The 24,873-nt window shown below is 40.6% G+C and overlaps 2 protein-coding genes across 6 annotated transcripts in view; both read right to left on the reverse strand.

Annotated features, from left to right (window-relative positions):
- ATF2 (activating transcription factor 2) overlaps positions 1-5,880 on the reverse strand; it is a 44,817-nt gene extending 38,937 nt beyond the window's left edge. Inside the window, exons 1-2 of one of the 4 annotated variants that reach the window (XM_057363692.1) lie at positions 5,816-5,880; positions 2,360-2,393 (exon numbers count right to left, since the gene is read on the reverse strand). The gene's annotated coding sequence lies outside the window, so the exon portion shown is untranslated. Of the gene's footprint in view, positions 1-2,359; positions 2,394-5,266; positions 5,485-5,537; positions 5,751-5,815 lie in introns of those variants that run through there. The other 3 variants (XM_057363688.1, XM_057363690.1, XM_057363689.1) reach the window with 3 other exon arrangements.
- A 3,999-nt stretch (positions 5,881-9,879) lies between these two features.
- On the reverse strand, positions 9,880-13,251 carry ATP5MC3 (ATP synthase membrane subunit c locus 3). 2 transcript variants are annotated; one of them, XR_008965190.1, is made up of 6 exons: positions 13,172-13,251; positions 13,013-13,090; positions 11,982-12,059; positions 11,430-11,623; positions 11,101-11,246; positions 10,058-10,122 (listed from the first exon to the last, which is right to left on the reverse strand). XR_008965190.1 is itself a non-coding variant. In XM_057363693.1 (5 exons), exons 2-5 carry the CDS (start codon positions 13,049-13,051, stop codon positions 10,008-10,010), a joined length of 426 nt encoding a protein of 141 aa, XP_057219676.1. In that variant the 5' UTR covers positions 13,052-13,090; positions 13,172-13,251; the 3' UTR covers positions 9,880-10,007. The 2 variants fall into 2 exon arrangements, 1 of the variants encoding a protein (XP_057219676.1); XM_057363693.1 differs by lacking the exon at positions 11,101-11,246 and having other exon boundaries at positions 9,880-10,122.
- Positions 13,252-24,873: the final 11,622 nt, after the last annotated feature.

The following is a 24,873-nucleotide window of genomic DNA, read 5'->3' on the forward strand; positions in this document are numbered from 1 at the left end:
ATTACAGACACCCTGGACTGTTACCTAGACAACAGCTAACACCTTGTCCCATAGAAAAAAAAGATGGTTCCTGAAGGAATCCAATATGAAACTCCAGCCTTAACTCATCTCTTCAGATAAAATGAACATTCTCAGTGAAATGATTCTGACTACACTCCACTGAACTGCAACTTTCTTCTGTAAGCTTCCAACCCTATATTCCTTTCAGTAGCATAAAGAAATCCATATGTAGAATTCCAGTCACAGAGTAACAGTCTCAGAGCTGAACACAGGAAAAACTCAAAATAATCTTGGTGGTACAGTCAACTTCAGTACTAAAATCGGAAAATAATCTCACTTTTTTGGTGCTTGCTCTGTACTTTCAACACAAAAGTAAAATACATTCATATCATGCCTATTTAAAATATAGAAAGCCTCTTCTATSATGTTTAAAATGTAAATAGTACAGTCAACTACACAAATAAGTATATATCCATCTTYAAAGTACATATAATACAAAGAAATAAAAATTGGTTTGTAAGTCACTAATAYTTAAGGCAGTGTACTTATTTAAAAAATAAAAATGTCTATAAAATGTCACATTAATATTTATCTAAATGTGCTACAAAAATAGCTTCAATAATTATCTGCATATTTCCACAAGATTTTAATTAAACACCTTGGGTACAYTTCGTGGAAACTATTACTACATAGTCTGAGGCTTGTTTCCAAAATACCTTTCTGCAGACAATTTTACAAAGAATAGAATCATACACTGACTTAAGCCATGTCTTGTCGGCTTATTTTACTGGTAAAGRTTCTTCTGTTTTCTCTTTAATTACCTACATACAGGAGCATGGCAAAYACAATTGACAACAAGAAAAATTTCATAATTTTTCTAATCAACATTGAAGCAGCTGTTTAAAATGTACACAGATCAACAGTCCTTGCAAAAACTTTTACAAATTTGCTAAGAAAAATAGTTCTTCACACATACCTAGTAAAGACTCACCAGACTTACTGCTAAAGCCTCTGCTTCAGCTGTAGAAAGCAAGTGTGTGCAAAAAGACCTCCATGCACAGAACTGCTCACAGGCTGTGCTATGATTATTTATTTTAAGCACTGCAGCAATACAGAGATTGCCCTCCTGTAACATCAGGGCTGACATAAACAGCATGGAAGAAAACTCCCAGAACTGAACACAGAAAAGACAACTATGAACCCACATAACCCCACAAACMAGCAAAAACCTTAAAAATTTTGAAGGACAGCATACTTCTTCYAGCCAACATGCAAGAAGAGATGCATGCTGGCACAAGTGTGTCACCCTCCTAAACTGGACAGTACACAGAGGACAATCTGTCAGTCTGCAGGAGCTGATTTATCTCCTCAGCTTACATGAGAAGYRTAMCCAAGCCTTGCAGCTACACTGACCRCTTCCATGTGGCTCCAGGTCAAGAAACATCTGTACCTTCTGGTTTGAAAAWAATGKAAGTTGGACAAAAACTGTATCAGGCCATCAAAACAAGTAAGAATTATAGTAATCCATTTGCATCAAATCTCCTCTGAGTCCAAACATCACAAAATGCTTATGTTACAGCACCAGTAATGTATTTTCCTACGGATGTTTGCATTTCCTCAAGACCGATCATGTCTAGTCTACATTTCCTTTTATTCATTACATTGGATCTGGGATTGTGCCCCCTTTTACTGCAAGACACAAAGCCTTACTGTATACAGAATTATTAACTCTTACTAAACTTTCCAGTTCATCTCATCATAGCATRTAACTACTTCAAGTAACACAAGACTTTACTTTAAAACTTCATTTTATAACAGGAAACTGAAGCACAAAAGAACCAGGTCAAAATTTTTCAGTTTTATCACCTTTTAAGAGTTCTACTTAGAGTACACACTTATTCTAAGAAAAGTGATCTGAACATACTTGCCACAGTAATGAGTAACATTCTCTTAATGATTACCTGAAGCAMTGAATTTGCTTAGCTCCTTACAAGACTTCTAAAAGACTTGCTTCTTTAGATTGGACAGGGGAAGGTCGYTATTTGTTTTCTAAATTTAAGCACCACAATTAAGAGATGGCTTTCTCAATCAAGCAAACAAATATCCACAAAAATCAAAATGAACATGGCACCTTTATATTTTCAAAACTTGCATAYAGCATTAATATAATGAATTTCAATAACTTCCCACATTTGAGTCTATCTTTATTTCCATAGTYTTCTATAGAAGTAGATTTGCAAGTTACGATTTCAGTAAAAAGCAGAAGTTAGTAGGTAGAATACACCACTTAACAAGAGGTGACATAAATGTGAAAATAGTCACTTGTATTTTAAAGGAAAAAACCCRTTGCTCTACCTACCTGGAGGGACTGAAACGGTTATATTTTCTGTTTCCTGTAAAGCAAAAGAAGAAAGGTGAAGCAAAAGCGGTGTAATTAATGCTGCACCATTACAGGACACTTACAGTCAGTCAYATCACTTCTGAATTTGTGAAACATAGTCAAATTTGGCATTCCTAAAACACAAAACTGAACAATATAGGAAATGGAGGAGATAAAACTTGAAAAATTAGAACATTCCTCCCCATAATGAAAGCGGGATAGCCAGGAAGTAGCCTAGTAGATTCTTCAGGAAAACTATAGGGAATAGTCCAGAATATCTAAAGTTTGTAAATAGCAATAGCTGGCAAACAGGAAGATAGGAGCTACTTCTTCACACTATGCTGCTAGCTCAATAATGCTCAGTTTTTTTCTTTTAAAGAGTCCAATGTCAGGCACTTTTTGCTGATATTATTAATTAATTGCTTATATCTGACGTCTACATTCCATACATTCCATGGTTTGTCTAAATTCTATAGAGCAGAACATCTGGACAAGAAGAAAAGATACAAGTAAGGATGACTGACCAAAGTTCCAACAAGAACTTTAAGCCAGTTGGACACATAGTCACATACATAGAAACAAAGCAATTAAGTTCCTCCAGTTGCCGGAGAGGGTTCTTCCACAAGATACATTTCTGGTAAACAGAGCACTAATGGCATCAAGAATGGTCCTTACGCCTAACACTTCCTGTCGGCTGAACATGAGGGCTTCTAATTCAACCCTCTGGCTTAAGTGTTTTTCAGAGACACCCTGATCTTTCTTTAATTTACTAAAAATTCAGGCTGTGTGAATACAGCTYTTGTAGGTAAGTAAAAAGTCAAAGAACCTCAGGAAATAAATACAGAGGGGTTAATATTCCTCCCATCTTTACACAATTTGCTTACTGAGATATTAGGGCTTACTTTCTCCAGCTCATTTATGTAGGTATGAACATCTTCAACCCAACAAATATTAGAAAGCCAACCTAATTTTTCTACACTAGTTTCAACCAATTTTTAAAAAAAGCTTAACAAAAAGTTACTTCCCTTTTACATTTTCTTAGATTGCATGCCTGAAGTCTAAAATAGAATTAAGAATTTGATTTCAAAAATTTTTAAATATGTGAAATATCCCACTACTTGATTCCTCTTGCTCATTGAAACAAAATTATCATCTTCTTTCCAGTAAACACTTACTTAAATGACCACTGGATTTACCTAGAAAAGTAAATATAATATATTGCTTGGAATACATTGCTGAGGAGAAGCTCTTATCTGATGGGAAGCTAATGGAAAACTTCTCAGGCTGAACTGAAATTGACACTGAACAAAGTTGAAAACAGTACAGCATAAATGTGAAAAAAYCATTTATTGCACAACTATGAAATACTGACTAATATTTCTGTCACTACCTATATCCAATGCCTCCTTAGAGTGCACATTATATGTGAAATAAATATAATTCAGTTACACAGAACAATGGCAAMTTGGAATCTATTCAATAGTAAAAGGAATTTTTAGCACTAAGCACATTCAAAATTTAATGAAACAAGAATCAGAATAATACCACAGATCATGTTGTTCAATGTGGTCACAAAAGAAAAGCAGCATGAAAACCAGAATTATTAATAAAAGTATGTATGATGAAATTTAAGATCTGAAAGCACCTTATGTGAGATACTGCATAGTCTAGAAGTTTCTGGAAAAAGACATACCAAACATAATCACATTTCTAGAATTCAAGTCAGGATAGAAATATTAACTACATTGTGAAGATCAGTCAACTACTTGATTAAGCATTAGCATGCAATGTCAGTATTAAAACAAAAAATCYCAATGGATTTTTTAAAGAGCTGCTTCACTCTATGTACACACTAAGGTCTCTTATTATTTGGCAATTSTTTTGAAGCATTATGTAACAACCAATCCCTGAAAAAAAATACTGTTTTCTAACAAGACAACTTGATGGTTTTGTTTTTGGAGTGCAGAATTATAAACACATTGGAGTTAATTCATGTGAATGCCAAACTGGACTACTGTTTGTCCTCTGAAATTGTCTGCAACTGGATCTCCATTAACAGACAACCTGTTTCAGAGGATGGCTGAAGAAATCCCATTTAGAACACCTGTGGAAGATCAGAACCACAAGGACTGGTYCTCATCCTTTCAGCTAGTGCTGAATTTAGCATCTAACACAGACCTAGCAGTCTTATGACATGAACTTCAGAACATTTATTTTCATATACCCTTATATGACTTTAGGCTAAACAAGAGGCGGAGATATGACATTCACTGCCATGAGYGGAATATGTCAAAATGAAAACAAAAACACTGTTTTAAAACGTGGTAAATAAATACATATTAGCCATGTTCGTGGTCACTATTTAGAAAGTAGGGGATGATTCAGAATGTTCAGCTTATGCAAATTTCTTATTTCAGTGCAAGGAAACAGGTGACAGCATCATTGTTGGAAGATAAAAATACCTAGGAGAAAGAAACTAAACGAAAAGCAAACGAGGGACAAGGAGTGCATAACCAGAGGATGGACCTCCCTTCAAGAACAGGGATGCAAAAAGGCTGTAGAATGAGTAAGACTTCAGAAGCAACATGGCAGCAGACATATCCTCCAATTCTAAACACGAGGTTGCATCGTGGCATAAAACATTTGTGCCTAAAACACCGTGCAGCAATCACTGACTGAGGGTCTGTGACATGTTTTTCCACGTGAAAGCTTCAGAGACCTTTTATTAGACAACTCGAGAGGCACAATGCTCAATAACAAGCAAAGTAAATGAGGCAACTGGTGCAGGAGGTTCAGCTCCATGGCCAGACCCTGGGCAGGCCAACACCTTCCTCTGGTGCAGAAAGGCTGTTTTTACCCCCCGCCCAACAGCCCCCACACCCGTACCCTTCTCGCCACCCTCCGCAGCAGCAGCGGCACGGAGCAAGTTCTCCTTCCAGAGACGAAGATGGATGCAGACGAAGGCCTCCTTGGAGCAAAGAAGCGGAAAGGCGAGGCCTGACCGCCCCCTCCTCCCGCCCTCCACGCCGCGGGCCGGGCCCAGGGCAGGTCCCGGCGATGCCCCCGGGGGCCACCTCGCTCCCGGATGCGCTGGAGCCCCCTTCAGCCACCCCCTCCCCTCGCCGCCCCGCGTCCCGGGCCGCCCGCCAGGCCCTACCTCCGGGCGGGTACCGGCGTCCGCGGCGCCGGCCGGGCCGCCCCGCCCCGCTCTAGGGGCGGCGGGAGCCGCAGGCCGCGCTGGGGGAGGGGGCTGCCGCGGAAAGGAGCAGCGGCGCCATGTTACTGCCTCCCGGGCATCCCCCGCCTACCGCCGCGCCGTGCCGCTCCCAACCCGCCGCCCCCGGCCTCCCCGCCCGCCCGGCGCCGCCGCAGCACGGAGGGAGGAGGAGCCGCCGCGCCGGGCCGAGCCGGGCCGGGCCGTGTTTACAAACTCACCCGGAAAGCGGCCGCACCGCACATTAAAGGCCGGGTCCCCCGCGGGCTTCCGTCTTCTCTCGCGAGAGCGGCGCTGACACCGCTGCGGGGGCGGGGCGGTCACGGGAAGCGGGCGGGGCGGGGGCGGTGCCGGGCGCGGCCATTGCCATTGCCATTGCCATTGCCATTGCCATTGCCATTGCCATTGCCATTGCCATTGCCTGCTCCCGACGGGAATGCGGGTGGGCTGAGCGATCCGCGGCCACGGCCGGCAGCGCCTCTGCCATGCTCCGCACGGCCCGTATAGCTCGTGTGGTGCAGCGGGATTTGTGCGGCAGTGGCGGATGGSAGCTCTTGACCTGCCCATCCTCTGCGGCGGGACCTGCAGGAGGGCCGGCAGCTGCTGCCAGGGGAGCACAGCAGGCAGCACGGAGACTAAATCCCTGCAAGGCTTCGCTTAGCGGCATGTCTTCATGGGCTTGTCACATCCAACTTTTGGAAAAATCAGCGTTCCAAAGTCTTGTACTGGCGAGATTTCCCATCTCTCAGCACACCTCCACTTAGGGCAGGAGCGAGGTGTGTACCTGAAGCCATGGTTGTGCTAAACATTCACCTTAATGTATCAAAAACGCTACAGCGGAGTAGAATACAAACAGGCCTGTATACAGAATACAAATAGAATACAAAACGCCTGTATTTTGCATAGGAAAAACTAAAAGCCTTTTGGATTCATTAAAAAGGTAGCATAACGCTACATGACAAGACTGTTTAGCTAGTATGTGCTCTGAGTCACACATGCAGCTTTAATTCTCTGCATGTGTATCAATTGGTCTTGTTCTGATACTAATCTGAGTATGACGCCGTAACAACAAAGTACGTCTAAAAAGTAATATTCATTTTAGCTCCAGTTTTGTCTGAGTTTCCCTGAACTTGCACAAGACAATATGGTATGTTTAATCTCTTGTATATTGTTTTGGTGAGCATTGTACATCACTTTACACAGTCCTTTAAGAATGGTAGGATAAGCACTGTGTAAAACTACACTGTTTACTTAAAGGTGGAATTATTCTTTAACATAGCATGTTGCAAGGACTCAATGTTAAGTGCAGAAGAGAGGAATAGAAATCTTATTTTTTTCTTCAGAAAGCAACTAAGAGCTCTATTGGAAAGAAGAATTTTTTGATAGTTTAGCTTCACCATTACATAACAGGAGCAGTCTCAAGCCTGGACTAAAAAACTAAATAGCAAGTGCCTTTCTTCGATCTGATGTTGATGCAAAAATCAGAAGGAAAGCAGGAAAAGGGAAAAACAGCAGCAGGATGTTAACTTTTACTTGCAGCAAGGGATTAATCACTTTTACCTGGAGCAATATTTTAAGAACGTAATTAACTTCAATATTTACATCATTATCCATTAGAATAACAGGGCTGTTGCAGAGGTGGTGCGTTGTCTGATCTATGGGGACAGCAGACACAAGTTATTCAGAAACAATGAAGATCTTTGCTTTAGCTGGCTTCATCTTCAAAAACTAAACATGAAAAGTCCTTCAATCTGGTGAAACTACGATCTGAATTTTCATGAGCTGGCCCTCTGTAAATTCAGCGTGGCCTATGTCYGTAGAAACTGAAAAAGCTTTCAGGGAAGTGAAGCCTCCAGTACCACCTCATGAAACTTGAGTTTCRTTTCCCTGATCTACAGGAGGTTTTCTCTTGCAGAGAAGATCAAAGAAGCTAGGTTAGGTTTTTTTGGTAAGGAAAAAAAAAGTCTTTTACGCATTTATAGCTGTCACTTTTGTGAGCATTTTAGGAAAACTGAGAGTACTCTCTGTACTCTCTGTCAGACCACTCAAATTGACCAGCTAAGGTCTACTGCAAAGGGATTCCATGTGCCTTGCAATAGTTGGCCTCTCAGTATCTGCCCATCACTCATTAACTCTGAGCCCCTTATTGTCTTATAAGGATAATCTTCTGTGTGAAAATTTGTTGCCATGTTTTGAAATTCCTTCATTAATCTTCATCTGTAAAACCCAGATCTGATTCTTTCATGACTGGTATAACCAAACAGCCACTTTGCTTGAGTTTGGCCTATGCTCACCAGTCTAAGACCAAAGTAATAAGCTTGGGGAGATACTACTAAAACAACCTTCACATCCATACACAGGAAAACCCAAGATGTCCACTGCCTTTCAGGCACAGCTGATCATAAGAAAAAGGGTTCACGTTGACAGGGTAATGCATATCAGATAGGATGTAAATCCAGAAATCATTATTCAAACCTGGTTCAAGTAACTCGTGACACAGGTGGCTTTCTTACTGAAGTTATGGAGTCTTCTGCCTACACCGAATACAATTACAACTCAGCAGAAACATTTTATATGCAACTTCCTTAGTATAATTAACAGAGTTGGAGCTGGACTTGACCAAGATGCCTGTTTGGCCAAATGCCAGTGATATGGAAATCTGAAGCTTGAATTAAGCTAGTCCACTAGACTGTCCATGATTTTAGGAAATACAGATTGCTACCTCAGATGCCTGCAGCGATCTCTGCTGTACTGAAAGCAGAGAACAAAGGTCATTACCTACCAGGACAGCAGTGCACAGATGAGCTTTAGAGTCTAGAATACCTTCCAACCAGGACAAATGCACTGTCAGCTCTGCAAATCAATAGCTTCTAAGAATGGGTAGTAGTCACTAAAATCAACAGTGCAGGAGCATAGGCCACAAGGAAGATACCTGCAATATGCATCACCTCCTACCTTTCACTCCTCAAAACCCCCACTTCCTGATCTCATCATGTAAGACACTACTAATATTGTTCTAGAGCTACTAATTTAGAGATTCTACATATTTTACACTCTGAATTCCACATGTATGAAAGAATATTCTCTGCATTGGAGATTACTGTTTTCTAAGAAGAACATGTGGGGAAAGTTATTTCTTATGCTAGATTCAAGTTAGGCTACACAAACTCTACAGTTACTGAGGTTGGGAAACACCTTTAAGGAAAGGTCTTTTAGACCTTTAAGATCATTTCATTCAACTCTTAACACTGCAAAGTCTACCATAAACTAAAATGAGCTAAAGTCCACTAAACCTTATCTSTTCGAGTATCCACTTGGTACTTTTAAATTCAGATTAAAAATTAAATCTTACACACACTTTGCACTTATCTAAGAGTCACTAATCATTTCTCCACTTCCTCCAGGATAGGCAGCCTAAAGTTTCCTATATTTAATTCAGTAATTACTTAAAAGCAAGATGACAAAACATTTACCAAGCCTGGATCAAATTCGTACAAGTTCAGCTTGTATTTGTCAATAAGGTTTATTCTGAATAAAGTTTGAGGTGCTATTAAACCCCCCAACAGGTTAGTATAGTTGCACACTGTATTTAGCTCCAACTTTAGATGATACCATAAATACATTTAGATTGCTGCAAGACAGATACTATGAGGAACAAAGCTAGATACTGCAGCTATTTTTTTTAACAAAAATGCTTCAATCCTAAAGCTCTTACAAGAATGTACAATGCAAGGCTGACTACAAAATTAGRAAGCTGGAAGCTCTCTCATTTAATTAGGTAATGCCAAAAATGCAGTAACTGTATGTAATATGTCAAGGTGTCACAACTAAACGCGTCGGACCATACTGAAGAAGTTGTTAATTTAGCTCAATGGTCACTGGTCAGATCCAAGTGGAAAAATCGGTAACCAAAATAGCTAGTGTACTTGAAAACTGATATGAAGTTTCCTATCACTTCCATGGATTTGTGTTCAGCTCCTTCTATCAAGAGGTGCCAGGACTATGTGTCAGCTASCTTGGAAAAAAACAAATTGTGTAGAAAAACAGCTCTGGAAGTTTAAAACTCAAGGGAGGAAACAAGGCCAGCAGTACAGCCTTTCACACTTAATCTCTGCATCCTTTGATCTTTCAAAGATATGTCACATTAATTTTAATAAATAAAATGTTTGACAGTAAGAGTTTTATCCATTATGTCATTATCAGGAGTCATCTGTGAGGACTGAATGACAAAATGCCATCTTTCAGATACCCTAGTGAGAAAGACAATAAATGCAGGCAACAGGTCGACAGTTAAAGTTGTTATCTTTAATGAAATGACTTTGGAAATAGCATCAATTTCCATGACACCAACATTTTGGGAGTCCCATAAAATGCAGTTACATTCCAATGCCAATATTACAGCCAGATCTCTATTCACATGGCAAATAGGATCAAGAAAGCCACCATCAGACAGAAGAGACCCATAGCTTCAGACAGGGCGAATCCCAGGATAGCATATGAGAACAGCTGCTGCTTCAGAGAAGGATTTCTAAAAGAAAGAGAAGGTGTAAGACCTTTTAATCTTTATAATTAAGATGTTTTTCATAAAGTTTAAGCTCATACTTCCTTGCTATAGATTCGGTAACAGGAAAATCCAATAAATCCAAGCAATTTTTTGTAAGGATTTCACTGAAGATGAGTTGGCAATTAAGACTAAATTTCGGTTATGCAGACAGTGTAAGGGTTTTCCATATGAGCACACTTTTTTGTGACTAACTCATATAACTTTTGAATTTGACTTCCCTACATCCTCCCATGCAGAAACTATGAGCACTATGCTTTAGAAATTTCACATCGGTGACATGGTAACTATACTCCAAGGAATTCCATGTGTATGATGCTTTAAGCAGTTCTCAAGACAAATACAGGAACTGAAGCCATTTAAAAAGTAGAAAAAAACAACAWAAAAAAGGAAATATGCAGCAGCTTATTGTGAAAATGCAATGAATATACTCTCAAGAAGTGAGAAGAAAAAAATCTCCAACATAAACTATGAAGCAATGTTCTACATCCTCTTTTTGAYGTGTTCATGCCAAATTCAAAACCTGATATATTAATTTTGTACTGAAAACAATTGTTTATGTGGAAAGTGACCTTCCTTGTCTTCAATAGAGCTTAATAATCCTTATTAAGAAGACTTAGCTGTTTGAAAAAGTAAYGAAGAACATGAAACCGTTTTTATGGCTGTACCAGTTCTTCTCTTCCATGATGCCATGCGAACTATTTCTATTACAACAAAGTTGTAAAATTATCTTTAAGTTCATCCCTACTACAAAATCTTCACACTCATTCTAGAAGGAATGATAATTCATTTGCTAAAGTAACTGCATATTCTGMGATGCAAAGATGAATGTGTTAGAAAAGCAAATTTCTAAACAACAATCCTGACTATGAAAACTAAAGCATAGAGACTCWMGTTCCTTATTACCAGTTCTCATACTGCTTTTCTTAGGACTTTTCCCCTTACATGTGAAAAGATCCAGGCTGGATTTTTAATTCAGTTCTGGAACCAAATGCTGAAACACTGGACTTCAGTGACCAAAAGACCAATCAAGTCTAATGATGCAATTTCTTTCATGGCTCTCCTCCAGGAAGTGTGTACAAAGTTCTGACCTTAACAAGAGAGCCATTCTGATGAATATGGTACAGTTACATTATCATTCAGTTCAACCATGTTTATCAGTAACAGTAATCATTAACAGATTTCTTACAGCGCCATTATCCTTTCTACAGCTCAGCTGTCTCAAGATACACCCACATACAATTCAGGAGTTTTTAAAGAGAGAGATTAATTACCTGGCATAACCAATGATTAGACTACCGAAGACTGTTCCAATACCAGCACCAGAACCAGCCACACCTACTGTGGCTGCACCAGCACCAATAAATTTGGCAGCAGTGTCAATGTCCCTGCTGATAGCACTAGTCTGGAATTCTCTAAGTGCTAGTCGGGAGACAGTATTTTGGGCCCCGTTAACTGTTGAGTTGCCCTAAGAAAACAAAACATGAAAAAGCATTATATTCAGACAGAAGACCATTTGACAGTGTTATTAGGCAGCTATAAGTTGTATTAGATCCAACTAATAGTTGTCTAGTTCTTCTTCAAAGTGATGAGATTATAAGAGTTAAAAACTTCATAGTGTTACCTGTTCCACCTGAAAGCATCAACTTTAAATGTGAAAGACTTCTCAGGGGAAACAGCAAGATAGCAACAAGTATTATTAGGGGTTTGATTTAAAGCAAGTTTCACACTATAAGCATTTGAGTTAGTACAAGTGAACTCTAGGTTTAGGACATTTAGGCTCACCAGGTAATTTAGGAAGATACAGAATTTTGTTTATAAGGTACCTCTCCATTCTTGACCTCTGGCCTAGACAACACAGAYGCCGAAATTGGTCTGTACAAGACTCTTGATCCAGCACGGATCTGTAAGAGGAGGGAAAAAACTATAAAAAAAGAAACATTTGATCACAGCTATTCCATACAACMGTCTGTAAGATTATAAGACTATTAGCTACTATAAGCCATTTGTCTTCCTTTTAAGACAGCAATCTCTGTACAACACAGAAGCAAGCACTGCCAYGCAATCTGAACGCACCATTTTCAGGAAATATTACTGCAAAATACCTACATAATTCAGTGAACATATACATGCATTATGCTGACATAAAATGCAGCAAAACAGCRACAAAAAAGGCCAACAGACCAGTAGACAGTGATATACATTTATAAACGAATAAATAAAAGGCATCCAAATGAATTTCAAAGTTGTTAAGTGCACAGATGTAACCTGGACTTTTAAATTTAGCGAGGCAAAAATGAATGAATCCTTTTTTCACAAGCGGCCTGCATGTGTCCTTGGGCTCCGAGCAGTCTAAGGTCATATCGACTCTCGCACAAAGCTCTTCCTGCAGGCGAAGCCTGGGCCTGCACCATGCAAAATGAGACCTTGTGCAGGCCAGAGAGAGCTTTTTCATGCAGGACAGCCTCTTGACTCTGCAAGGGCAAAAAATCTCGGCCTTGCACATGACAAGCAACAGGCTGGAGTTTGACCTACAGCGAGGAACAAGAGGGCAGCAGGCCCAGGAGCTGCTGGCTGCGCTAACCTCCCCCTCCTCCGGCGCTCATGTGCGAACGCCCCTCACCTTGGCACACGGCCCCGGCCCCGCCAAGGAGGCGGGAAGGAGAATGCGGCCCTGCCGCAGTCTGCCCGAACCCCCACCCCTCTTGGCTCTCGGTACCGGCTCGTCCCAGGGYGCTGCCAGGGGCCTCCAAGGCCCGCTCAACCCAAGGTCATCCCGCGGCCGTCACCGACCCCGCCGCTGACAGGGACGGAGACGGTGAGGAGAGGCAGAAGCCCCCCGCGCACCCCCACTCACCAGGGAGGGCGAGGTGGCGAGCTTGGCGCAAGCGAACATCTTAGCGGGCGGCGTCCCGGGGCTCACGATTCGGCGTCTCTGCGGAGAGAGGGAGAGGGTGAGGGTGCGGCGCGCAGGGAGGGCGATGGACTCGGATGGCGCGGGTGGCGGGACTCTCACCGCTGCGGTGCCGCGCTCGGGCCGAGGGGCGGGCGGGTTGGGCGGACTGTGCGCAGGCGCGGCGGGGCCGGGCAGCGGAAGGGGCGGGGCGCGGCCAAGGTCACTTTGTGCGGGCGCCATTGGCGGCGGCGGGGGGCGTGCAGCGCGCGCCGCTTCCCCGCGCAGCCGCAGTGCGCCCGGCGCGCCGCGGGCCCGCGCTCGGGGGCGGAGTCGCCGTGAGGGCGGTGCCGTGAGGGAGTCACCGTGAGGGTTGACGGTGTCGCCGTGGCGCTGCTGAGGGCGGTGGCCGTGCCGCGACCCCTGCCCGGGCTCGGTCACGGCAGGGAAAGGGGGCGCSTCCGTGGGCACCTGCTGTGTGTACAAAACGCCCGTCCTGTTTAATTAGTCATTTCTGTACGATGAGCAGCTTCACACCCAAGTAACGAAAAAATCCTTTTTAATCAAGATTAATCGAAATAGGATTAGTTGAGCTGAGCATGTGTTCCCGAGATTCCCGCTTTAATCGCTTACTTGTGCTTCGATGTTTTTCATTTGATAACGGAATAATTATTTTAATGGTCATTTGCTATTGTAATTAGTATTAGTGCCAACTAGTAAAGATGATGAAAAATCGACTTTTTTGAGTAAAACACCGGGAAACATTAAGTTGTACAATTTTCATTTGATGCAATCTGTGCCATAAAAATAAATTATACAGTTGTGTGCTGCAAACGGTCTCCAGTGTTACACATAAGGGGCTGTGTGTGCTGTATTTAGGGATGGGAACAGTCTTAGGACTCAGGTGCTGGGCTCCTTCAAACTTACAGGATGATCCATTTTGCTGTTATGGGGCCACAAAGCTGACATGCTTCATATCAGCAGCCTGAACACCCCCCAACAAATATGATCAATAGGTGTTTTCCAAGCTGCATAGTAATGTAAACCATAATAGTGCTTTTATAACCCACAATGCAGTGTCTTCTAACCCTTAGGTACAGRGGAGGTGTACTCCCCTGTTGAGTGCAGTTGTAGGTCCAAAGGTGAGAGACATCAGTACAGTTTGAATTTCCCAGCCGCCTGCTCCCTGCCTCAATCCAGCAGTAAGCTTGGTTTGGTTGCAATGTGGGTCCAGAGTCTCAGTAACAGAGCAGTAAAGTCAGTCTGTAAAGGCCAGCAAAAGAGCCAGACAAAAATTGCCAGTACTTTTGGTTTTTTGGTTTTTGTTTCTTTGCACACATATTTTTTTGGGAACTGAAGTGCATGGGAAGATCTGCAGTGTCTGCCATGTGGTTCTTCCATCGACAAACACTAAGAAATAAGTAGCAATGGGAAAACCTTTTAATGGTTAGGCAGAACTTTTCACTTAAAAAAAAAGAAAATCTATATACTATTGTGGGAATAAATATTTCCATCACCGTGAATAAAGCTGTAAAGCAAAGGTGAATGCTGTGGTGTTGGAATGACTTAAATGTGACRTGCTGCTGTACACTGCCATACTGATTTATGAAGCAGGGTACTCCATCTCAGGAGCGCAGCAGTGAGCGGGCAGTCTGCAACAAAGAAATTGGCTTGGATATGGAAGGAAACGTGCCTGTTGTAGGCATGCTTTCTCCTTGGGAAACTGGAGGTCTGGACCTCCAGGCATGAAACAGATCTTTCCYCCAGCTCCCATGAGGGCAGAAGAAAGTGGAAACTACACTCCTATATATGCACAGCACAATGTCACATGGATTCAAGACCGCATTAAATGGAAACCCTCTGCTTTCACAAAAGACGTGCCCTCTTCTGTCACAATTCCCACCCTGGAATGTTTTGCAAAATGCATTCACAAGCTATTTGTTGTGAGCAGCATCAAAAMCACTATTAAACACTGGTTTGTTGTTGCTTTTAAGGCATAAGAGCTTATACTGTATTTAGAATGCAATTCACCTGTTGCTTTCAGGAGGAATTTGAAGAGCAGCAACTCATTTGTGGGGACCATGCTGAGTTCAATTCAAGCAGATCTTCACAAGGAAACACTTGTTAATCTCACACAGTTTCCTATCCTGTGGCTGACCTGATGGTAGGTCTCCAGGGAAGCGCATCAGTGCACTAAAGATGGTATAATTTCTAGTTCATCATCATGTTTCTGGATGAAAGTCTATTGGAGCAGATACCCAGTTTTCCAATTGTCTCACCCAGTCAGAACCAGTCATGCATGTGGGGGGTAGCCAGGGATGCCAGAGGGGGTTTTCTTCCCTGGCAAGATTCCCTGGAATTTCGCCTCTGGCAAGGGAGATAGTGAAGATGTTTGAGCAGTATAGGGTGCCTGAAGAGGCAGCCCAGTCCTCTCCCACAKCTCCTGTGGCCTTACATCTCCCTGCTGCTGAGCCAGGTTTGTGTCAGGGCAGTAAGAACAAACCACTAGCTGTGGTTCACTAGTGTGGCCTTATTTCCCAGAAAGGGAAAAGGTCATCCCAAATTTTCCAAGCTTTCAAAAACTTCCTCTGGAACCATAAAGCTTCTCCCAGTCTTTGCGTCCTTATTTTTAGAAAAGCAACATCTGTTTCACCCTCATGGCCAAGCAGCTCATTTCCTAGGTTCACCATGCAATGGACCAGTCCTACAGTGACATGCACTTTCAATTTTTAACCCTGAAATGAATTGGTATCTACACATATCAGGCTGTGAATGTTACCACATACAAGAATCAGCAGAATGGGTATTGCATTTTTTGATGACTTCTTAAAGAGTACTATCAAGCCTTRTATCTGTCCAGAAAGCAGGCAATAAGGCAACTGGGGGCAGTACCCATAAACTGGAATGCCTGCCTGGTAGACACAGGTTGGCTTTCCTCCATGTACAGACAATTTATGGCAGTTGCATATTGGTTCARTTGGACAAGTAAAATCCTATACAATACTAAATAAATGAACAGGTCCTGAGTGCTTTGCACTGGAGAGTCTGTCAGTATTCAACATTTATTATCAATAACTTACAAAAGCTGAATCTATATTTGAATATTCTATATTTGCTGAAGGACAAATCTTGGCTCGTTAAGAGAAATTCCATTGTCCAAAGCCAAAATAAAATGTTCTCCTTCTAGATCGAAACCTATTCCTTCAGGTTAAATTTTATCTCCCAGAAGAGGATTATTAAGTCAAAACATGTCACATACTCACACAAGTATTTTTTTTTTTTTTAAATCTGTTTTGAAGAGGAGATGTGTCTGGAAAACCACTATATTCCAATAATTGTTAGAACATCCCCAGAGGATGAAATTGGATCAAAGGCCTCCTGAGATTATTCTAAGGTTTGTGAAATATTTTAGAACTTAAGGTGTGTTACCTCAGGGTTAACTCTCTTGCACTTCCAGATTTATGATGTACTTTGCAGGGCATTGATTGATATTGATCTACAAAGTCAGGGGTTTTCAGTGTTTTTCACAGCCTGGGCCGTGTTTCAGTCCCTCTTCCATTCACAGCTGTGTGGTTGAATTTTCCCATTCAGGACTGAATCTTCTCATTCAGGACTCATAACTGGAGCAATGGCTTGTAGAAAGAAGTTTTATAGAGCAGAATTAATATGCTCCGGAATATTTAAAGCATTTTAGCTCTGGGAAGAAGGAACAAAGCCATCATTAGGTGCCTCTGCTTTAAGTAGAAATTCTCTTGGTAGCACTCTCTTAATACCTGTTTACCTTATTGATTATTAGTAGTTGGCAAATTTTGACATAAATAACCTGGTTTTAACTGCAGACTGGAGTATAAGAGATGTTTCATAGGAATCTAGATGATAAAGTTTTTTCTCATAATTCTAAACTTCTCCTTTACAAGGGAAAGGGCRAAACAGTTTCTTCAGTGATCTTTGTCCCCACGAATACTTACCCAGGTGATTTTTCCCTAAAATTAATTTTTTTTATAATCTTGACTACTTCTTTCAGTGGAGAGCAGGAGGCAGTTAACAAAGTAGAGTTAATTTAGGTTGTAGAGCATTCTGCTCAACAGGCCATTTGTTAGTGTAACACCTGAGTTCTAGATATCGATGACRTTAACCAAAAACATCATACCAAACTAGGCAAGATTTGGAATGTATGCTAATACTGTTGAGAACATTCATGAAATTTGAATGGGAAATCATGATAATCCTTGTCATATAATTTKTGGGTCTTTAAGAGCTGCTTTAAATATCGCATTGATCGTATACGTAGGGTCTACTACACCATGGCCTTGATCTGTCAAAATGGGATTTTGTCAAGAGGAAAAACATTTTACAACAGCAGAAATTCAGCATGGAAAAGAGGCGTGCTCATCTTCATCCTAGTGACTGGATTCTAGTAGAAAGTGACATCAARGCTCCAGGAAGCCTTCCCAGAAAAGACTGGTAGTGCTGCTTTCCCTCTGGGTAACAAGATCTATTGTCTAGCATTCAGGTTCTACTGGTTACTTTTAGGATGCGGTACAACAGAATAAACATGAAAAAATACACCACTCCCTTTGTAAAACCCAGAATGTCACAAGGTGGAAAATAATCCTGTACTTTTAAAATTAATTTTGTATGTCAGCAAAAATAATTTTTCTATAAAATTATGATTCTCTATTTTAATGTAACTTCTATTTATTTGCATTTCATAGGATCATAAAATTGTTAAAGCTGGAAAAGACCTCAGAGATTATTGGGTCCAACCATTAACCTTTGCAATGTAACTTAAAGTGGAAAGAAGTATTTGTGCCATGTAAAGAGCAAAAGCAGGGTGCACATGTATCTGCCAGGACTGTGGCAGAAGGATTTTTCCTTCCTCCACCCTCTTCACAGAGACTCTAGCTCCAGTTGATGATCCCTGGCTGGAGGGAAGATGGGACTACGGCCCATTCATACCTCCAGGATTCGTCTSCTTAATTGTAAATGACACACCTCCCAGCTATGAGTTTAGATTCTCATACCCTTGCAAATTGTTTTGGGCTCACAGCCTGAAAGATAGTGTRTAAATGAACAATATTCATGATCATCTGTAAGCTTTTCAGTCTGAGCACTTTGCAGGAAACCTGTGGAACCCTTTTGACTCCAGTGCACAGGTTCTGCCTTCTAGGACCTGGTGCCAGTCTGAATCCAGAGATAAAGGTGCTCTAATTCAGCTGTCTACTGTCACACTTTGCATGGCTCAGATGAGCTATTGTTAAATGAATATAATTGATTTTGCTCATAGTTACAAAAGAGATCATGTATTCTTATGTTTCATACCAAAAGTAGAGAAACTCTGGACAGCCTGCCATTTCTAAATTCTTGGAAAGGACTCTGTCCCTAATACTCAGACTCAATGAACATCCTGGTTCTCTGGCATGTCTGTATTCATTCCCATCTGTTGYGCTGGCATTGTTCCCACTCAGAATCATCTATGCCAATTTCAACAGGGCATAGGTGCTAACCAAACATGGTTTTAGAGGGACAGCTTTCATAACACAGCAAGTGCCATCTCTTTTGCCAGGAGATCCTGCTGTTTGCAAATAATTCCAGCTTAAGGCCACATGCTTCATTACATGGGATCACATCTGTAGATGCTTGTGGGTATTATTAAAAAAAAAAACAACAAAACAACAAATGTCTACTGTATTTCTCTTTCAGCTTGGCTCGGTGCTTGGAATTTTGCATGTGGAGAATGAATACTCTGCACCTTGTTAACAAGAGTGAGCCATAGGCTGTTATATACTCCGAGCAGCCTTCACAGTTATTGCATCAAAGTTGGGACATCAAACTGCAGAAGTTTACCAGAGCTGTACTGCTTTTTTCAGGTGCCTTTTGACTGCTTTGTGTCTGTAGTATATTCTGATGAGAGAATGGTAGATAATTGCACTGCAGCTTTTGCCTCTCCAGGTTCTCAATAATTTGTGTGTAAGGCATGTCCTGCCCCTACCCAATTGTAAAATGGCACATATGTAAAATAAAATTAATACTGCTTTTGAAAATTATTAGTTTATGTAATACTCTTTATAAAATATATTGTGTTGAYATATTATACATATCACATTAGTATCATATTAGTATATTGTAGCTGCACTTGAATCCTGTTTTGCTCCCTGTTTTAATTGAAYGGATTACTTGTGTTAGCAGAATTATGCTGCACTGTATGAAGGCTAGAAATACCTTAGGAAAGCGCAAAACCTGTTCATGARCCTCAACTGGACAGCCCACTATGCTCAAATTTTAAAATGCAACTTTCTAGTTAAGCAAAAGAATACTTTGCCTAGAATATATATCAGAAAATACTATTTGGAATAAAATAAAGTTTGGGGTAGATAATTTCCAGCCATGTGTTTCCAGTCATAATTCATGACTCTTACATATTCCACCATTCTGCCAGGATCTGTGGAGAATAAACCAAAAAACGCAACCCCCTTGACACCCATGGTGTTTTGGCTGAATAGCACTAGGAAGAGYTTGGTTCCCATGTTGTGCATAGAAATGTATTTTTGCAAATCATGAAAGGTATTTTCAGTTGTTCTCTTTACTGGCAAAAAACACCTAAAGCTGTTTTTAGTTTTATTTCACCCTTCCCCAAAAAAAGTTGCATCTAAGAAGGTACAGAAGAGTCAAATATTTTTTATAGTTCTAGCACTTCCAAGGATGCAGAGTGACAAGTAGGCACATGAATATATTGAAAAATTCTGTTGGTAATCAAGGTCTAAAATAACCAAACATTTCTACTGACTGTACACTTAAGAATAGTAATGTGTACTTTTCTGATAATTTGTTGTTGTTTAGCATGTTTTTGAATTTGGGTACAGTTGACAAGATTTCATAGGCATTGAAGCATACTTAATATGCTTCTCCTATGCTATTGGTAACTYCCAAATACTGTATTGAGCTCAGGAAACAAAAAATAAGCCTCATGTCACAGTACATTGCTGTATCAATTGTAACTAACCTTTACATCCTCTCACCTGTTTTCTGTCCTTAGTCTTTTTGGCAGCTAACCTGACCTTGTGGGCTGTTAGCCCTGATTTGTGTTCCATACCACTTGGACTCAGAGATATTTKGTTTTTCTTTTTCTCACTGTCTCCTGTTTCCTAAAAGTGCGCCCTCATAACTGTGTACCTTAGAATACACCTGTCCCTCAGGTAAGGGCAGCAGAGTGGCAGAAGAGGTGAATGTTAGTAGTGCCATGGAATGAAAAACTTCAAGGCRTATGTTTGAGAGAACAGGGTTTTTTCCCAACCCAATAGCTCATGAGGGGAGAAAAGAAAGTTCTGCTCCAGCATAGTCAGACCAGGAKCTGCCTCATGGGAGAGCTGTTGCACTTTAGGGTGAGTTGCATTTTGGTTGTTTCTTACCAGCCATAACAGCAAAGTTATAAGGCTGCCTGGTAAGAGTCTCAGCTCTGAGATGTTGCAGTGAACAGCCAGTCCACCATCTCTCAATACAAACCGCAAATCTTTCCCCTAAAATAGGAAGGCTGATATGGAATGCTTTTTAGGGAATACCTACCGGCAGTATTGCCAGAGCATGCCACTGAGTAGTTGTAAAAATGACCTGTGCATGTTTAGGCAGCTTGGAAGCTTTGGCTCATGGAAACTGTGTCTCTAGAACACCAATCATTAAAGATAGCTGATTTGAAAAAAAAACATGTCTGGACTGCTCCAATTCATGGCTGGATTGTGTTTCTAATGCCTCTAAAATGACTAATAGTGTGTATAAATAGTGACATCCAGTGTTCAGTAAGATCAACCACAGGTCTGTGTTCCATAGGGCCTTTCAATTAAAAGATTTATTACAGACCYTATTTAAAATGCCTATATGAAGATMGTAGATAACCTGCCAACTGCAACACACCTCCACAATAAAAATTTCCTTCCTGGCTTGTTGGGGAACAAGAATGGYGTGGCTCTTGTATAATGTTTTAACTTTCTTTTTTTATGACATCAAGCGTCTGATTATTCCCAGGTGTTTTTGATTTCTTCTTTCTCTGCTTCTGTTGCTGTGAATGTGGTCATTAGGGCAACAGCCATAAAGGATGTGTTCACCACTTCCTTCTCTGTCTGTCTCTTAACAGAGCCACAAGTCCATCGTCTTCCATCCACATTAATTCCCTGAGGTATCCACACAGTATTTGTGTTGACTGCCTTAATTTTGATCTTCTCTAATCATTCCCTGCCAGATGGCAGTTAAAGTTTAATGGTCCCTGTAAAAATAGTTCCCTTTCTTCTTTTAATCAGTCATGTGTGTTTGCTTAGCTAGCTGTTAGATGTTAAGAAAGCACGGAGGGACCACCAACACAATTACTTCAAAATACGTGTTGTGATTTCAGCGTTACGTAAAAGTGAAGGGTTAGAGTGTAAGCAAGATTCCTCGAAATTAGTGTGGGCTACATGACCTTAAATTTTCTTTGCTCCTTAAGTTTTATTAAAAAGATTAAATGAATAATTTGTGACATTTCATAAAATCRAATGTAGATTATTTTTAGTATATTCTATGTTCAAATATTTTTGTTTTCTATGCTRGAAAGCATACGAGTATTATGCTTTTAGGGATGAATAGAGCAATACRTGTTAGCATGTGCTTAACTTTAAGTACATGTGTATGGCTAATGATAGATAATAGGGCTTGAACAAAGTACTTTGACGTATGCTTAATGTTAGGCCCCTAAGTAGTTCAAATGAAATCATTTACCTTCTTGAATTTTTAAGATTATGTATTGACAGCTAATGACACAGAGTCTGAAATTCTCCCGTATGTGTTTATGTGACTGAAAATTATTAGAGGTTGAGGCTTTTGCTGAATCAAAAATTTAATCCAACTGTATATTTGTCCCATGCCTAAGTAGCAAAACATTTCAGAGGCATGGTTTAAGCTATATCAGATACCTATGGAGTAAGCATAACCCTCTGAGGGATATGAGGAGCCTGGTAAAGTCATGAACTAGGAGTCTAATCCAGCTCAGAGTACTGCTGGAGAAAGGGGTACTGTGGAATTAAATGGAGACTGGATCAGGCCCTGAAAGCCTTGCCTAAAGCAAAACAGGAAATATATGGCAGAGTCACTAACAGAACCCAGATATCCTGATTCAAATTAGACTTCTTTTGTATCTAACATCTGTGTATGCTGCAACTGGATGTGTCATCACAGCCTGCACAGGCCAACTTCTAGATTAAATCTCGCATGATAACTCCTACGCACACTGCAGGAATCACACCCACTTACACATCCCAGTAAGATGAGACTTAGCAGAAGTGCAGACTATCCTACATTATTTACATTATTCTCCCTAGTAGAACACTGAGTAAATAGGGATCCTTGTACCTTCCTTGAAAGTATRTTTTAACAACCATCTCCAGAAGAAATTTTCAGATATGAGAAAATATGYAGTACAACAGTATTCTGGACCTTTTGATTGATTAGTGCTTTTTCATTTTGCCATCAATGCCAGGGAGTTGGACAAAGGGAATTGCTTCAGCTCCAATTTTCCCCATTATGCCTTAATTAGCAATAAGCAATTTGGTTCTAATATAATAGAAATTTTGACCCAAAGGAAAAATTCTGTATCCTCCATCAGTTCCTTTCTACATGACTCTTTTTTTTGGTAAGATCTAGGCCTGAGAGCAGAGACATAGATGGGATGGTTTGCATTATGATAATAAACAGATGACCTCATTGAGATCAGAGCCTCAGGGTACTGGATTCTGGCAAAACATAGTAAAAGTCAATCCCTGCCCAAAAGAACATGAAGCCTAAATGCACAAGCTCTTCAGTGACTCTGRGATGGAGAGGTTGATTTGCCCACTGTCAGACTATGCCCATTGCTAATCACTCACTCTTGATCTCTTGTGCTTTAGCCAATGGCCTTAAATCTGACAGCGTCCCACTTGTCTACTTATAAATTAAAAGCAGAGCCCAGCTTTGTTAATTTTGGTGTGCCAGAGGTGTAAAATCTATCAGCTGTGGAAGAGTGGACGTGCCTTTATCTTTCTTTCCCCTAGTTTCCTCTTCTGTTTCCATATCAGAAAAACACRCACTGATTCCTTCCTTGGTTGGCTAAATATTGCAAACATAAACAAGCCAAGCAGAGCTTGCTGGGCTGATGATGGCTGCTAGCAGGTGTCAAAGTGAAGGTGTTCCCCTGTGGACACAACCCATCATGGTTGGGCTGGTGCCCAGTTCATAGGAGGGAACATGAATCTTCCAAATGGAAAGGGAGATAAATTGCATCTAAACACTCTAATGATGATAATGTAGAGAGACAGATGTGGTAACTGAGCATTTGAATCCCTCCATACGCTCTTTACTTTGGTTATACTATCACATCATGTACTACTGACTAATATAAGCCAGATGCACAACTAGAATGTTGTTTGAGTTTATAGTGTCAGCATCTCCAGATCTGTACACCTTACAGATAGRAACATTTTTCCCTGGCAAATTCACACAAAGACCATTTTTATGAGCTCATACAAAGAATGAATTGGAAAGCATTCACTGGTGTTTGTTCCATCTGCACAACTTCTGTTAAAGAATTCTTACTATAAAAATCAGCYCAAAAACCTGTGTTCTGGGCAAGGAATTTTGTTTCCTTGTCCCTTGTGTGACTACTCACACCCTTGCAAAGAGGGTGCCTTTCAAAGATTTGTAATTCAGAAGTGGTTTGGATCAGCCTCATGTAAATGTAAATGACATCAAGATTTCCCGAGGTGAAAGGCAGCAGAGGAGGAGACACAGAATTCTGCCAAGTGAGGTCAAGTGTGGAGAATATGCAACAACCATGCAGAACATTTAWACACCTGCTATAGTACGTGCCAGTTGTTAAGGCAGAGAGCCAAAGGTAATGAGCACTGTGAGAATTACCAAGAGCTCAGTTTTGGCCCARGTTCTTGCTTGTAATTGAAGTGCTTTCCTCTGCTGATCCTTCAGGTAGTATCAGAATGATTTTATCCAGGTTTCAAGGGAGAATCAATCCCTACAGAGTGAAAGAAACTTCCTTTACATAATAGCTCTGTGCTAGAAGCAAGCTATGGATGTGACTCATGAGTACTCTTAATAGTTTTCAAAGAAAGTGAAATTCCCAAGTGGGATTTTGATTTTAATTTAGAAAGTGAATTTTAGTGTGCTCCAAGATGACTAGAAAACTGTATGTATGTTTACATATTTATTAGAATATATAATGAAATGTACATTAAAGTATCTTCATCGCATTTATTAGAATATATATTTTTAAAAAATCTGTACAGTATCAGGAAAAAAAATTAAATAATAGCCATCCAGGAATATTCTCCATTAGTGTGTACTCACCATAAATTTTAACAATAGGCTATKTATTTTTCTTTAACCAGATTTCACAGACAAGGAGTGGCTGTAAGACACTGTAATCTTATTCCTGGATAGCAGATTTTAGTTTTTATRTATCCTAGTGAATTCCTTCTCACCTACAATATTGAATTTCAAGGAATTGGTGTCTACTCTGTGATGCTRAAAATTTCCTTTTATACACCTTCAGTTGCTAGCCTTGCAATCTTTTTTAAAGGATAATCTATACTTGAGAAAATAGTCCGACTGAAAAATCAAAGACTAATTTGGCAATCTCATTGAAGTGCATCTAGTAGTCACTTGGCCTTCCTTGTCTTCCACACTCTTCCTTCATGTGTTTTTACTTAATTTACAAATTGTTTAGGACCAACACTTGCTTTTGCTTTTGAGTAGGGATCTTGGCCAATTATGTGCTTCCTAAAAAATCAAATTTCTCTTTTATTCTATCATTT

The sequence above is a fragment of the Malurus melanocephalus genome, unplaced genomic scaffold (assembly GCF_030028575.1).
Source record: "Malurus melanocephalus ecotype Western Australia unplaced genomic scaffold, MMel_1.1 scaffold_30, whole genome shotgun sequence".
Taxonomy (NCBI): domain Eukaryota; kingdom Metazoa; phylum Chordata; class Aves; order Passeriformes; family Maluridae; genus Malurus; species Malurus melanocephalus.